At 36.9% G+C, this 14,834-nt stretch overlaps 1 protein-coding gene across 2 annotated transcripts; it reads left to right on the top strand.

Annotated features, from left to right (window-relative positions):
- Positions 1-465: 465 nt before the first annotated feature.
- On the top strand, positions 466-13,434 carry SDCBP (syndecan binding protein). Of its 2 annotated transcripts, none has more exons than XM_014075720.2 (9): positions 466-611; positions 5,890-5,945; positions 7,940-8,018; positions 8,684-8,790; positions 9,145-9,303; positions 9,762-9,937; positions 10,130-10,301; positions 11,111-11,202; positions 12,803-13,434. In XM_014075720.2, the coding sequence occupies exons 2-9, from the start codon at positions 5,895-5,897 to the stop codon at positions 12,855-12,857; spliced, it is 891 nt and encodes a 296-aa protein (XP_013931195.2). In that variant the 5' UTR covers positions 466-611; positions 5,890-5,894; the 3' UTR covers positions 12,858-13,434. The 2 variants fall into 2 exon arrangements, with proteins under 2 accessions (XP_013931195.2, XP_013931196.2); XM_014075721.2 differs by lacking the exon at positions 466-611 and adding an exon at positions 1,188-1,366.
- Positions 13,435-14,834: the final 1,400 nt, after the last annotated feature.

Below are 14,834 nucleotides of genomic sequence, written 5' to 3'. Positions count from 1 at the left end.
TCTGTGTCCTTAGGGTCACCTAAGTAGTGTTCCTGTTTCCTGGCAATTTTCCTTCTTCTGGAAATCCATTCCTACTCCCGCATCCTTCAAAGGGTGTTCATACCAAATTGTATAGCTAAAAGTCTGTAGATAGTCATCGAGGTCATGGTTGTCCCAAAGATGATTTTTTTCAGATTTCCCTCGGTTGTTTCAATGAGATGTCGGAAGAAAGATCTGAATCGCCAAATTCCGATTCTAGATGATTCTGATTTTTTTCTTTCCAGGGTAGAGAACAGATCACATATAAGTGTAAAGTTCGGCCTCTACTTCTTCAGAGTATCAGTCCGTCGCTGGCTGAAGAACTCCGGAGGGAAGAGGGGAACTCCTTCACTGCTCAACTTCTCAAAACAAACAACGCCGAACCACTCAAGCCACCCGACTCCTTCCAAATTCTCCCCTACGCGGCTTCGTCAGACGTCACGAGGGCCCTACGAGTGGCGCATGAGCACCCGCAGCCTCCTCCGCCTGGCTCATTTCAGTCTTCGCGAAGCAGCGCCGGGAAACAGAGCAGGAGGTGCCTCTTCTGCGCTTAACGATCTCCAGATTTATTACCGTTGCCCGCCCGGCCGCCGGTGAGTACCTCGTCCTTCAGCTGCCCCCTCCCCCTGTGTGTGTGTGTGTGTGCGCGCGCGAGAGAGAGAGAGAGAACGGCGCGGAAAGGGCAGCAAGGCGGTGGGGCCGAAGTTGGCGCGCGCCCACAAGGTTTCTTCGTGGGTTTTGAAGGGCAGGTTCCCGACAAAGGAAGGGGGAGCCGGGAAGGCTGCGCCCTAGTCGGCCTATAAACGAGAGTTAGGCGAGAAGGAGAAAGGCCAGTTACGTTAAGAGGGGAGGGGGAGACTAGGGAGGTGTGCGCCCCTCCGGATTGGCAAAAACTGGGCTCCTTTGTCCACGCCTTCTGCTCTGAAGTTGAAGGCTCCCACCGATCAGGACCGCGCCCTTCGCGGCACAGAGCTCGCCGTCCGGACGGGACGCGAGCCCTTCCCTCTGAACTCCCCGGAGGCGGGAAGGAAGGGTAGGAACCTGGCTCGGCTCCCGTTCTTATGAGCCGGCGGTGGTGAACTGGGCCCCGGCTTCCTCCTTTGGCGAGGAACGGAAGCTCAGAAAAACGGGGAGGGGACAAAAAGAAAAATGAAAGGGAGGCGGGCGCTTGGAGGGTCTCTGGGGCCTCGTTAAGGGCGCCGTCGGGAAGCCTTGCCGACACTCTTGAGGCGAACGGCGAAGATGCCTTGAAGGAGAACTTGGAGTTTCATTGCGTAGCATGTTTGCGTAAACGGGAAAGAAGGAAGTGGTTGTGCTTTTTGTGAGACTTGGTTTCCCTTACCTGGAGGTGTGTGCCTTGGATTTCCATAACCATCCGTTAGTCATAGGAACCGAATCGATATTGGCGTGATTTATACATATTAAAGCTTAATACGATTTGGTTTAGTATATTGTGTGGATCTAGTCGTTACGGTTTAGTGTGAAAGGTGGTTTATGGATTAAAATAACCTTAAAGTCTGTGGAGACTTGAACTTCAACTCATACAGTATTTTGTCATAGATCATGCTGGAAGAATTTGATGAGTTAAAATAATCTAAGGTGTGAGATGACTTGAACTCGAACTCTCAGTCTTTTTGCCATTGATCATGTTGGAAAAGTTTGATGAGGTTGAAATAAAGTAATTGGAAAGCAAACAGGTTGTCTTCCCCTTGCTTAAGTTCTGAGAATGAATTTTTAATTTTTCCAGTAATACAGGATTTAGCATACAGTGTTTTGTCATGGAACAGAATCAAAGCATTTGCTGGCTTGAAGTACTTCCCCCTTTATTTTATTAAAGTTATGTTAAAAATACAATAATGCATTATTTTCATATATTTTTACTAGTAATAGTTTTAGATTAACTCTAATTGCACAAGTTTATGCAGTCTGAAATTAAATTCTGCTTCCTAGCAGAAGATTTTAGAGTTATGATTCAAGTTAACACTTCTGAAAAGTGTATGTAGATGGCACATCTTGAATTGAAAAAAAAGTCCATTTCATATACTGCCTTTTACTTCTCCAAAGGAGCAGGAAATATTTTTAACCCATAAAACATTTTTAACAATTTAGAAAGTCAGAAGAGCTAATTGCTTCTAATGTATTCTTATTGTAATTATTATAATTATTGTTCAAAGTAACAAAACCATCATGAACAGTTACCACTGATAAGTTTATCTTCCATGAACTTTTCTCCATAAAATAATCCAGGTGATTTGCCAACAATGTATTTATTTTGGAAGCAAAGTTCATAGTTTTAACTACAGTGGGGCAAAAAAGTATTTAGTCAGCCATCAATTGTGCAAGTTCTCCCACTTAAAAAGATGAGAGAGGCCTGTAATTGACATCATAGGTAGACCTCAACTATGAGAGACAAAAATGTGAAAATAAATCCAGACAATCACATTGTCTGATTTGGAAAGATTTTTTTTTGCAAATTATGGTGGAAAATAAGCATTTGGTCAATATCAAAAGTTCATCTCAATACTTTTGTTATATATCCTTTGTTGGCAATGACAGATATCAAACGTCTGTAAGTCTTCACAAGATTGGCACACACTGTTGCTGGTATGTTGGCCCATTCCTCCATGCAGATCTCCTTTAGAGCAGTGATGCTTTGGGGCTGTCGCTCCAGGACTTTGAAATGCTTCTTACGAAGCCACTCCATTGCCTGGGCGGTGTGTTTGGGATCATTGTCCTGCTGAAAGACCCAGCCACGTTTCATCTTCAATGTCCATGCTGATGGAAGGACGTTTGCACTCAAAATCTCACAATACATGGCCCCATTCATTCTTTCCTGTACATGGATCAGTCATCCTGATCCCTTTGCAGATAAACAGCCCCAAAGCATGATGTTGCCATCCCGTGCTTCACAGTAGGTATGGCGTTCTTTGGATGCAACTCAGCATTCTCTTTCCTCCAAACATGACGAGTTGTGTTTCTACCAAACAGTTCTACTTTGGTTTCATCTGACCATATATCATTCTCCCAATCCTCTTCTGGATCATCCAAATGCTCTCTAGCAAATTTCAGACGGGCCCGGACATGTATTGGCTTAAGCAGGGGGACACGTCTGACACTGCAGGATCTGAGTCCCTGGCAGCGTAGTGTGTTACTGATGGTAGCCTTTGTTACGTTGGTCCCAGCTCTCTGCAGGTCATTCACTAGGTCCCCCCATGTGGTTCTGGGATTTTTGCTCACCGTTCTTGTGATCATTTTGACCCCATGGGGTGAGATCTTGCGTGGAGCCCCAGATCGAGGGAGATTATCAGTGGTCTAGTGTGTTTTCCATTTTCTAATTATTGCTTCCACAGTTGATTTCTTCACACCAAGCTGCTTGCCTATTGCAGATTCAGTCTTCCCAGCCTGGTGCAGGTCTACAGTTTTGTTTCTGGTGTCCTTCGACAGCTCTTTGGTCTTCACCATAGTGGAGTTTGCAGTGTGACTGTTTGAGGTTGTGGACAGGTGTCTTTTATACTGCTAACAAGTTCAAACAGGTGCCATTAATACAGGTAATGAGTGGAGGACAGAGGAGCCTCTTAAAGAAGAAATTACAGGTCTGTGAGAGCCAGAAATCTTGCTTGTTTGTAAGTGACCAAATACTTATTTTCCACCATAATTTGCAAAAAAAATCTTTCCAAATCAGACTGTGATTGTCTGGATTTGTTTTCTCATTTTGTCTCTTATAGTTGAGGTCTACCTATGATGTCAATTACAGGCCTCTTTCATCTTTTTAAGTGGGAGAACTTGCACAATTGGTGGTTGACTAAATACTTTTTTGCCCCACTGTATGTTGAGTCTGTTCTCTGTTCAGTTTGTTAGGCAAACCCTGTATTTATTTACTTTTTAAAATTCATATACAGCCTTTGTACATGACTTCAGATTGGTATACAGGGTGTTCTCTGTTCCTGTTTTCCCTCATAGTCACATGAGTTAGGATGGGCTGAAAGTGACAGGCCCAGGGTCATTAAAAGACTTGTTCATTTTTCTACATGATGCATAAAGTATTTTTATACATCTCTAATATATTCACTGTTTCTTCTTTCTTGCTAAAATAAAGGGATCCAGTGAAAATTTTCTTTTAGATATTATAAAAATGAGCATATTATCTCATGTTGGTTATTATTATAATGTCTGTAACTGAAAAATAACTGAAATAATAAGTAGCATATTTTCATTTCTTTTTCTGATAATTTCTAATGTACAATTTACCCTTTTTTGTAACAGGTAGTAATTTATCCTTCTTCTAATGTACAATTTATCCTTTTTGTACAGTTAGTAGATTGCAATTTACTACAAACCTAAGACCATTTCTTGGTCAGTCATTGTCAGTGTGAATTCAGTGAATATAAAGTTAGGATTTTTTTTTGCTGAACATACTTCACTTTTTCCATGCCTCTCAATTAGTTTGGAAAGTATAACCAACTTATGTTATACAAGCCAAAAACATCCTTCATTAAGTCTTCTGGACCCTAACCAGCAATGAAATAAAGCAACAAAACCTTTTCCTGTATTTTCATTGTTGTCCAAAATCTGAGATTTGAGGTTCATGTTGCCTAACTGACCTGATTGCTCAGTTATTTGGGTTTTCCCCCAAGAAAACTAGGCTGTTCATTCCTAACTCTAGGTTGGTTAGGAACAAGTTAAAAAGAATTGAACTTATTGGAGATTCCAATGTTTATATTCATTTTAAGAACTCTCTCTCCTCAACTCCCCCTTTCTGTCTTTCAGCCTGTAAGAGACTTCCCAAAGCCACTGTATATCATCAGGAGCTTTGGTGAAGAATTTATCAAAGCCTTACATAATCCTCTTAAATTATACCTACTAAGTTACTGTTAATTCTATGCTTGTTGGCTTTCTTGAAGTATTTGGAAAGCTGTGTCAAATAGGATCTAACTTTGAAGAATCTGTGTTCCTTCTTCTTTTTCAAATAACCAGCACTTGAGGGAAGAGTTGGAGCAAGCCCAGATAGAGATTAACTTAGCCAGCAGAAATACCAGAGCAGTACTTTTTGAATGATATACATATGTTCATGTATGCACATATGTTTTCTTTTTCTCCATTGCTTCAGTCTGGTCAGAATAATACAATATTATTCATTTTTAGAAAAAAATATTGAAAATAGTTAATTTAAAATGATGGAAGTATTAATTCTGTACTTGTTTGATTTACTCAGCATTGAACTCAGGTTCAACCCAGCACTTCCTAGATGTTAATATTGGGAATGGTTTATTTATAAAATTAGCTATATACTGTAAACAGAGGTCTGAATGACATGACTCAAAGAAGTAAATGAAAGTGCTGGAATGAGTCAAATCAATTACTTAAAAGTGTTGCACCCCAGATACTCTATTACCGTGAATGAGTTGTAACTCATGAGCATGAGTTGTAACTGTTAATTTTTCAGCTTAAATTTAAACATATAAAGCATGGATATTTTAAGTTATTGTTATTCAAGATCACATCTCACTCATATCAAAAGTACTAAGAGACTTCTGGGTTGAAAGGATAGAGGGTGACATCACTGTTGCCCAGGGCTTCATGGATGAGGACTCCTTTTGTGTCTGGCAGGAGAGGGAGCTCACCCATCCAAGACAGTACTTGAGCCACAAACATGGGCTGGCTAATATACAACGCAGCATGCTAATGTGATCCACTGTGCTCCATGTTACTCAAGATTAAGTATATATAATTTAGTAATTTTTTATAAATATAAATTAATAATTTAGAAATAAAAAATGATGAATATCAAATTGTGACTGTTGATAACTTTTTTGAACTGTACTTGGACATTGAAATTTTTAAATTGCTTATTTAAAATCTTTTTTCTTCCAGTAAAAATGTCACTGTATCCTTCTCTGGAAGACCTGAAGGTAGACAAAGTAATTCAGGTATGACATTTTATAATAAACTTTCGTTGTGGGTTTTGGTTTTTGAGATTTCTGAAGTATCACAGTAGTTTAAAATATGGCATTTGTGATATAAATATTAAGTTTTATTAATTATATTACATAGATTAATCATATGCATAACCAAAATCATCTGGAGACATGAACCCCACATTTTTTCTGAATCTCTTTTAGTTATCCTGTTTAAAAAATTGAACATTTTCATATTTAGAATTGCTCAGCTGAACATTGATGTGAATAGTTCTCTTAATCTGTTTATGCCTGGTGAGCAGAATGGGGTTGTCCATACCTTTGAATAATTTTAGATAGTATTTTTTCTGGTTTACCAGAGATATGAATTCATCAAGCATTGTTTAGATTGAATGCTCTGGGCAGGTCATCCCATTCCTGACATGTAATCCTGGCACAGGTTACTTGTGGAAGCTAATTCTAAGGCCCGTTTGCAGCTTTAAAACTAGATTTCTTGAAATAATGTAGTATTGCAGGGGAAAGAATAAACTTTTCTTTTATTAGCACTGACCTTCCTCTAAATGGAAAAACAATAAAATCAGTATAAATAATAATAGAGGTGATTTTAAAGACTGACAGAGGTGCCATATAACCTTATCTCTAAACTGGTGTTAAGTATAAGATAAGAACATGAAAACAGGAAGAAAATTTAGAGAGAGGCGATGACTTTCCTGAGAAATGTGTAGGTTGCATGAGATCTTTTTACTGCATTGAGACTTTGCCCAACAGTTCTGTTGCAGGATTAGTATTAGATGAGATGTCCAGTGGCCGGGTTTAAAGTCTAAATGTCAGTAAGATGACTGGGTAATCTTGAATCAAAATTTCAATACTGGAAGGCCATTTATACCAGCTTCAATTCCTGGTAGAAAAGTGGAGGAACCCTAATTTTTTTAAAGTTAAAGTTCATTGTGATGTGGACATATAAACTGGTGGTCCTTTATATCTCTTTATCTCTCTATCATCATTGTAGTATCATGATACACATAGAAGTAGATTGTAAACACATTTGTTCACACTGCTTTTGTTGCCTACTACAGTAGTTAAGCCCACCATCTAATATTTTTACATTTAGAAGCCAAATAGAAGGGGAAACTGGATACAATATTATAGTCAGCTATGCATAAAAAGGGTGGGACATGCTTTAAGCTTTATATTTTTAGCTTCAAAAATGTTTTAATGTTTTAAGATGTGATAGATAAACATTTTATCTCACTGTTTCTCTGATCAAAATCTCCTTGTCCAAGTTATTGTCTTCCCATCTTGCTTATATGAATTTGATAACTTTTATCAAAGAACAATCACTGAAATAAAATAAAAAGGCAAAGTTCTTACTATTTATTCAGATCTAGTTATTTATTTGGAGAATTGCTTCTTAAAATTAGATCTACATACCGCTCCATAGTGCTTTACAGCATCCTCTGAGCAGTTTGCAAATACCAGCATATTGCCCCTAACAATCTGGGTCCTCATTTTACTGATCTCGGAAAGATGGAAGACTGGATCACTCTTGAGCTGGTCAGGATCGAATTCCTGGCTGTGTGCAAAGTTAGCCTGCAATACTGCATTCTAACTATAACACATAAGTACACTAGAATAAAGTTCCCAGAATCTTGAAAACCCAAAATCCTAAAAAAAGATGTACTTACTTAACAAGACCAACTTGTAATCTTCCCTGCTGGCTTTCCCATTGACTTTGCTTGTGAGACACTGGCAGGAAGATCACAAATGACCATGGGATCCTGCAACCATTGTAAGTGTAAACTGAGTGTCAACTGCCCAGATTGTGATCATGGGGGTGCTGGGATGGACAGACTTTGAAGATCAATCATAAGTTTCTCATGCTCAGCACTACTGTAACTTTGAACAGTTGCTAATGAATGATCATTAACCAAGATCTGACTCTAAAATGTTTTACATTTTTATGTAGTTTAATCTTTATAACATTTTTAAATTATATTTCTGTATAGGCTCAGACATCCTTTGCTTCAAACCCAGCTAATCCAGCAATTCTATCTGAAGCTTCAGCACCCATTTTACAAGATGGAAGTAAGTTGCTACAAGAAAGCATTTGAAAAATGCTTTTGTATAAATTTCATTGATTGTAGAAGGATTTAATGTTTTAATTGATAGTTATATGTTTTGCTCTTAATGTGATCTTACTTTCATAATCCATGCATATATTTATTTTCTAACCTTTGAAAACCTATCTATTGATGAATTCTGGGTTTATCTCAAAAGAAATGAATTTTGCAGGTTTTTGAAGAAAAAACTTAAATGGTGTTTTATATTTTATAATATGTACTTGAAATACACTGTTTTTACTGTTTTTCAGAGAACAATAGTATCAGTTTATATATACACATTTGTTATAAAAAGAAATCAAATAAAAAGAAATCAAGTGTTTATATTCAGTTTGGAATTTTGAACACAAGGACTGCAGTATAGATTTTGTGACCTGTTGTCGTATTTTCAGGCAGAAAACCATTTTCTGTAGTGTAGAATCAGTGTAAGACAATGTAATGTTGTGGTATGAAAATAAACTTCAGGTAAGTGAATTTAGTACCTTCAACTAGTGTGTTAAGTTTTTAAAAATTCCAAAGAATGAGATTAGTGAAATATGAGGCATGCTGTTGATTTTGCCAAAAGTAAAACTGAAGAGACAAAAATACCATTGTAGCAAATTATAGTTAATTTTTTAAAACTTTTTTCAGATTTATATCCTAAACTGTATCCTGAACTTGCCCAGTATATGGGTATAAGTTTGAATGATGAGGAAATTCAGAGAAACCTGACAATGGTTCCTGCAAATTCACAGGGGGTAAGTGTCATAACAGAGAACAGGGATTCATTTGGGCTTTACTGATTTTGAGGGACTGAATTACTCATGAAAAAAGGGAAAGAAAGCTGGGAAACCTTTTACTGTATTATCTCCCCTATAATAGAAAAAGTCATAACAAAAAAAAACTTACACGTGCTCCATTAAAACCGTGGATGTATCTGCTCAGCTTGAATTTACTTCAGTCTTTGTCATAACTGTGGTTTTATAGATGCTAAAAATATTAACAGAACAGAACATAGGACTGACTCATTTACATCAAAGATCTATATCTGATAATAAGATTTGTGTTTATTTTTAATTTGTTTGTGGGGGGGATGTTTTTGTACTCTATAGCTTGTTGCAAGACCTTCTGCATCAGATTACATGGTAGCTCCAGTAACTGGAAATGATGTTGGAATTCGTCGGGCAGAAATTAAGCAGGGGCTCCGTGAACTGATCTTGTGTAAAGATCAGGAAGGAAAAATTGGACTTCGTCTTAAGTCAGTGGACAATGTATGTATAATAAATGTTATGCTAGAATTCAAAATGGGATATAAATTGTTACACAAAGATGTATTCTTTATAGTTTATTTTTCAGCCCTTAATCTGTTACATGACTTTCAATATATATGAGTTGGACAGCAAAAATATTTTTAAAAATGAAAAAAAGCTTATATTCATGAGTAAAAAAAAATTGCTAACTTTTTAAAAATTAAACACTTTCATGAGTAGTACAATTAATAGTATAATCAGAAAACTAATATTAGCTTAAATTTTATCAAATTCAAATATGTATTTTGGAATTAAAATTTTAGGGAGTGCTGGATATAATATTTATAATATTGCAATGTTAATAGACTTGGGGCTTGCTTATTTAAAAAAATTATAAATTTGTTTAGTATATTTCTCCTTTTAGTGTATACAGGAATTATATGTGCACGCACCTAAACTTACCAACATTATTGTTTTAGGGTGTCTTTGTTCAGCTGGTTCAGGCAAACACCCCAGCCGCACTGGCTGGCCTGCGATTTGGAGACCAGATTCTGCAAATAAATGGCGAAAATTGTGCTGGATGGAGTTCTGATAAAGCTCATAAAATATTGAAACAAGTTTCTGGAGAGAGAATTTCCATGATAATTCGAGACAGGTAAATTTGCAGGATTATTGTATATCAGCTGAATTATATTAATAGTAAGAGCTGTACTGTCTATATTGTTAACTTAAAAGAAAATGCTTCTTCACAACCAGTAAATTTGGAGTTAATTTTATTGCGGACAATGATTCAGTAATATATTCGGTAAATTTTATAAGTAGTGAAATATAAATATTTTTCTTCTAGGCCTTTTGAACGGACTATTATCATGCACAAGGACAGTACAGGACATGTTGGCTTTATTTTCAAAAATGGAAAAATAACTTCAATAGTTAAAGATAGTTCTGCTGCAAGAAATGGACTTCTTACTGAACACAGCATTTGTGAAATTAATGGACAGAATGTAATTGGTCTGAAGGTAAATGATGTTTTCTGTAAATATATGATACCCTATATCAATTAAACTAACAAAAAACACCATTTGTAAGAATATAAGTAATATACAATTGTTCCTTGGAACTCAACTGCTTTGAAACTCTTCGGATTTGGTACTTGATGCATTTTGATTAGAAAATTTTGCCCTACTATTCATTTGTTTGGTACTCCACGTGCAAGCTATAACTTGTTGGTGTCAGCTGCCTTATGATTTGCTACTTTTCCCAGCTGAAACAAAGGTCCATGCGTTAGTCACGTAGTATCTTTCCCCTGGGCCCATCCCCTTGTGGTCTTGTCTTAACTTCTAGGGTCATTTTGTGCATTTTTGCACTTTTTTTGTCAACAGTTCAAGTTTCAAAGTGAAATTTTTACTCTAAGTGTTTATTAATTTTAATAATTTTATTTCTTATGTAATGATATACAACCCTATCTTTTTACATATTGCCTTAAATGTTTGTTGCCTTTGGTTTGGGAACATATTAAATTTATTTACATTATTCCTTAAAATTGGTACTTGTTGCTTTTGGTACTTGTTGCACCTCCCGGAATAACTATTTGCATTTTTCTGCTGAATTGTAGCTGTGTGCATGGCTTTCTCTATTGCTGTTAGTTTGCTCATGTAATGATAACGTTCATCTCTCAAATAATCTGACACTAATCTTTAGCCTATATTTTATTTAAACTACTAAATAAGCTACTTTATTCACCCTTGAAACAAAGTTAAAACCATTGTGGTTATAAAACAATTTCAAGGTTTATAAAGGTTTATAAAATTTTATGACTTTTACACAGGATTCCCAGATTGCAGACATATTATCAACAGTTGGAAATGTAGTGACCATTACTATCATGCCTTCCCAGATCTATGAACACATAATAAAAAGGTATGAGTGGGTTTTTTAATGTATGTTAAATATGGGCTCTTTATCTTTTGAAAGGATGGATAATATGCATTGAACTTACAACGAATATAAAATGCAGGCAGTCTTCTCTTACTAACCGCTTCTTCATTGACAGTGCTGAAAAGGTAACTTAATGGCCAACTTAAGACCATTGGAACAGTTCCTCAGAAGTGTGATCAACATTACTATTGGCACATGTTGTCCTGTGCCTGGATTTTTTTTTCTTCCCTTGAACAGATTTCAAGAAAGAATTTTTTTTGATTTCCTGCACATGGAAAGCAACATGTTGAAATCCCTTCAATTTCTCTTCTTTGCAAGGGTGGCTGGAAAACAAGTGATTTCTGTAGGCAATCTCTTCTTTGCCTGGCCCTTTCCTGCTACCAAGGCAATCACATTGTTTTTGATGTGTAAAAGAGCAAACAGTTTACTCCCTTGAAACCCCTACTTCTCCAATCTTTTGGGGAAGAAGGATCAGACAAGGAAAGATTACTTACAGAAATTATTTGCTTTCTTCCTATCCAACCACCTTGCAGAGTGGAGAGATTAAAGAGGGAGTTTAGAGAGAGTAAGCTGTTTGTGTAGCACAGCTGTGGCCGCTAGCTACATTTCTATTCTGGGAAACATATTGCTTTTGATATGTGAAAGATAGTAAGCAGGCACTTGAGCATTCTAAAGAACAGGACTATAGTTAGTGAACAAACAGAAGCTGTAGCTATGAAACTGAATAGTCTTGTCTATTTCTAGCCAGAAAGCTCAGTTGTGGTCACATTATTTCTCACTTAATGATTGTTTCACTTCGAGTCTCAATTAGAGTCGCTATCTGTAAGTCTGTATTGGTAACAGTAGCTTATTCCAACAACTTTCTCCTCAATTAAATTGGAATGAATCTAAACTTTGCTATTGAAATAATTGAAAATGTAAAACTTTTAGTTCTTGAAGTTTCTTTTTAAGAATAAATATATTAATATAAGAGAATATATGTAGTTCAGGATTGAATTGTGAGTGCTTAGTGCTGAGTTTGGTTGTTTGCCTGCAGATGTTTCATTCCCGTTAGATACAATCAATACAAGTGAATGTGGGTTTTCTCCCAGCTTATATACAATAGCTAGCACTGCCAATTTTAAAGGGTGTGGTTTATCTTCTGTAGTTCCTCAATTAGGGTATTTTTTCTGCTTGATAGCAACCAAGCACAGAAAGCACCAAGGATTCCATATATTAATGAAAGTTATAATTATTTGCATGCATTTGCTCCGAGAATGACATCATAGCAGTCAGATGTGAAAAAACAGGTCTATGTGCAAAGGTCCAAAATTAACTGATTACACAGGAATATTTTCAAACATGGTCAGAATCTGATTAGCATTAGATAAGTGTCAACGACTTGGTTTGTGGCGCAGTAGAACTCTAAACTGATCTGTCTTTGTATTCCTCCACATAGCTCTGCCAATTCTTCTACACAAACCGTCTAATATTAACTCATTTATAGATAATTCAAATATTTTGCGTTATTCTTTTTGTAATTCTGCAAATTTTGAATGCATATTCCATTATGGGCTAATACATTGTGAACTTTTTTTTCTAGGATGGCTTCAAGTATTATGAAAAGCTTGATGGATCATACTATTCCTGAAGTCTAAAATTCATTTTGGATGCATTTGTAATTGAGACACTGCTAAATATGGCTACTATGTCTTTGCAATATTTACATTCTGCACATGAGCCTTTCTTTGACATGAGATGCTGCATTGAGCATTTATAATTACATTATGTCTGGGAATTTCAAGAAAAACCTTGCTCACATTTTGCATTGTATATTCATCATGCTACTTTGACAAAACATATACTTCTTTCATAGGGTTGTATTATATAGGTCAGGATAATTTCTGTCATTAAAAAATGGAAAAAAACAATGTTTGAAAGCATCTAGTATTTGCTTTCTTTGATCCAGATATACTGCTGCTCTTTGTACTTTTTCAGATTCATTTTTGTACTGCATCTACCAGTAAGAATATAACTTAGTGTTAATTAACTGATTTTAGTAATCTTGTTTACAAAAAGCATGCTGGTTAAACTGAGCATAGCTTGTATTTATCATTCCATAACTATTTTAAAATAATGTTTGTCTTTTTGCTGTCTTATAAAATTGTTCTAATATGCTTATATTGTGTTGCCTTAATCCTCTTAAAACAAATAAAGTTGCAAATATATTCACTTCCTAAATGGGTAGTATTTTGCGCTGATGAATCTCAAAATCCTTCCTGATTGCAATATAATCCATCATAAATGAAGCAGTGAAAGTGTTAACATTTTATCTCAATGATATGGTTTATGGGCTCTTGATATAGTATTATCAGTGTAGGCTATAGTATTTCTTTTATTACATTAACCAATTTCCCTAAATAAAAATATTAGACATGGGTAACATTTTAATAGCTTAGTCATTAGGATTTTTAATTTATTTATCTCTAGCAGATAGCCTTCGATATAGTAATTGTAGTTAGAAACCATCAGCAGTTTATTGATGTTCTATCAGTTGGATGTCAAGCTTTAATGCTAGAAGATAAGCCCACCCTGCCAGCTAGACAGAAGAAAAAAGTTACAAATACTGGCATGTAATATGTGAATTCTATCACAGGTATAATACAGAGAAGTACATGTAATTGTTAATTGCTTAGCAATTGTATCTGCATTAAAATAAAATTACATCTGAAAAGTTGAATGGTTTATTGGCACATAGTAATGAAGAATCATTGGGAATTATGACTTGCACGATCAATTTAATAACATGTTTTTCAGTTAAACTGATCACCTTAGAACAGTGATGGCGAACCTATGACACGCGTGTCAGTGCTGACACGCGTAGCCATTTGGGGTGACACGCACAGGATTTCATGCGATTCATCCTCGGCTCCTGCACGGCCGCCGAGGATGAAAGAATCTGTGCTGGAGGAACGGGGGGGGGGGGGGGGCGGGACGTGTGATCTCCCCCGCCCACACTCACTTACTGTATCGCCGCCACCCCTTTCTGAGTGCAGGGGCTGCTGGTAAGGCGTGCGTGCCGTGCGCACACACGTCATCAGCGCGGCGAGGGAGGACCCGCAGGAGAGGAGCGCGGGAACAGTGCGCGCCTCTCTCCAGTCAGGCCGGCACAGAGAGTCTACTCCTGGGACTGTCGGTTACGACCGCACCACAGCAGGGAACAGCGGAGTGCCAACGGGAACTGTGAGCGCCATTAGCAGCAACTATTGGGGTGCCATGGACTTGTAATTGCCCACAATAACTGAGATAAGTGAGGGGGAGGTTGTGTTAGCTTGTTAGGCTAGTTAACCCCTAATTGGCTATCTATAATTCTATCTGCTGTCACTGGCCCACTGATGGAGCACCCAAAAAATAAAAAACAAAGGTTAAGTAAAGGGAGTGGTAGTGGCAGTGGCCGACCCTTTCAAGAGACATGGAGCGAGATGTATGGCATTATAGAAAAAAATGGCAGATCATTTTGCGTTCTATGTACTGAAACAGTAGTAAGCAGAACGTGGAATATAAATAGACATTTTGAAACTAATCATTCCCAGCTCTTGGAAAAAAGTGAGGATGAAAGGAGGGAATACATTTCC

The sequence above is a fragment of the Thamnophis sirtalis genome, unplaced genomic scaffold (assembly GCF_051295495.1).
Source record: "Thamnophis sirtalis isolate CommonGarterSnake01/CBP01778 unplaced genomic scaffold, rThaSir2_p1.2 scaffold_2, whole genome shotgun sequence".
Classification (NCBI taxonomy): Eukaryota; Metazoa; Chordata; class Lepidosauria; order Squamata; family Natricidae; genus Thamnophis; species Thamnophis sirtalis.
This window is presented reverse-complemented; position numbering and strand designations above follow the sequence as displayed.

Bases quoted from the DNA above. Each gene is read 5' to 3' on its own strand.
- SDCBP (XM_014075720.2), top strand. From the start codon at position 5,895: ATGTCACTGTATCCTTCTCTGGAAGACCTGAAGGTAGACAAAGTAATT. The intron at 8,791-9,144 runs GTAAGTGTCATA...TGTACTCTATAG, and splicing joins TTCCTGCAAATTCACAGGGG to CTTGTTGCAAGACCTTCTGC. The intron at 10,302-11,110 runs GTAAATGATGTT...ACTTTTACACAG, and splicing joins AGAATGTAATTGGTCTGAAG to GATTCCCAGATTGCAGACAT.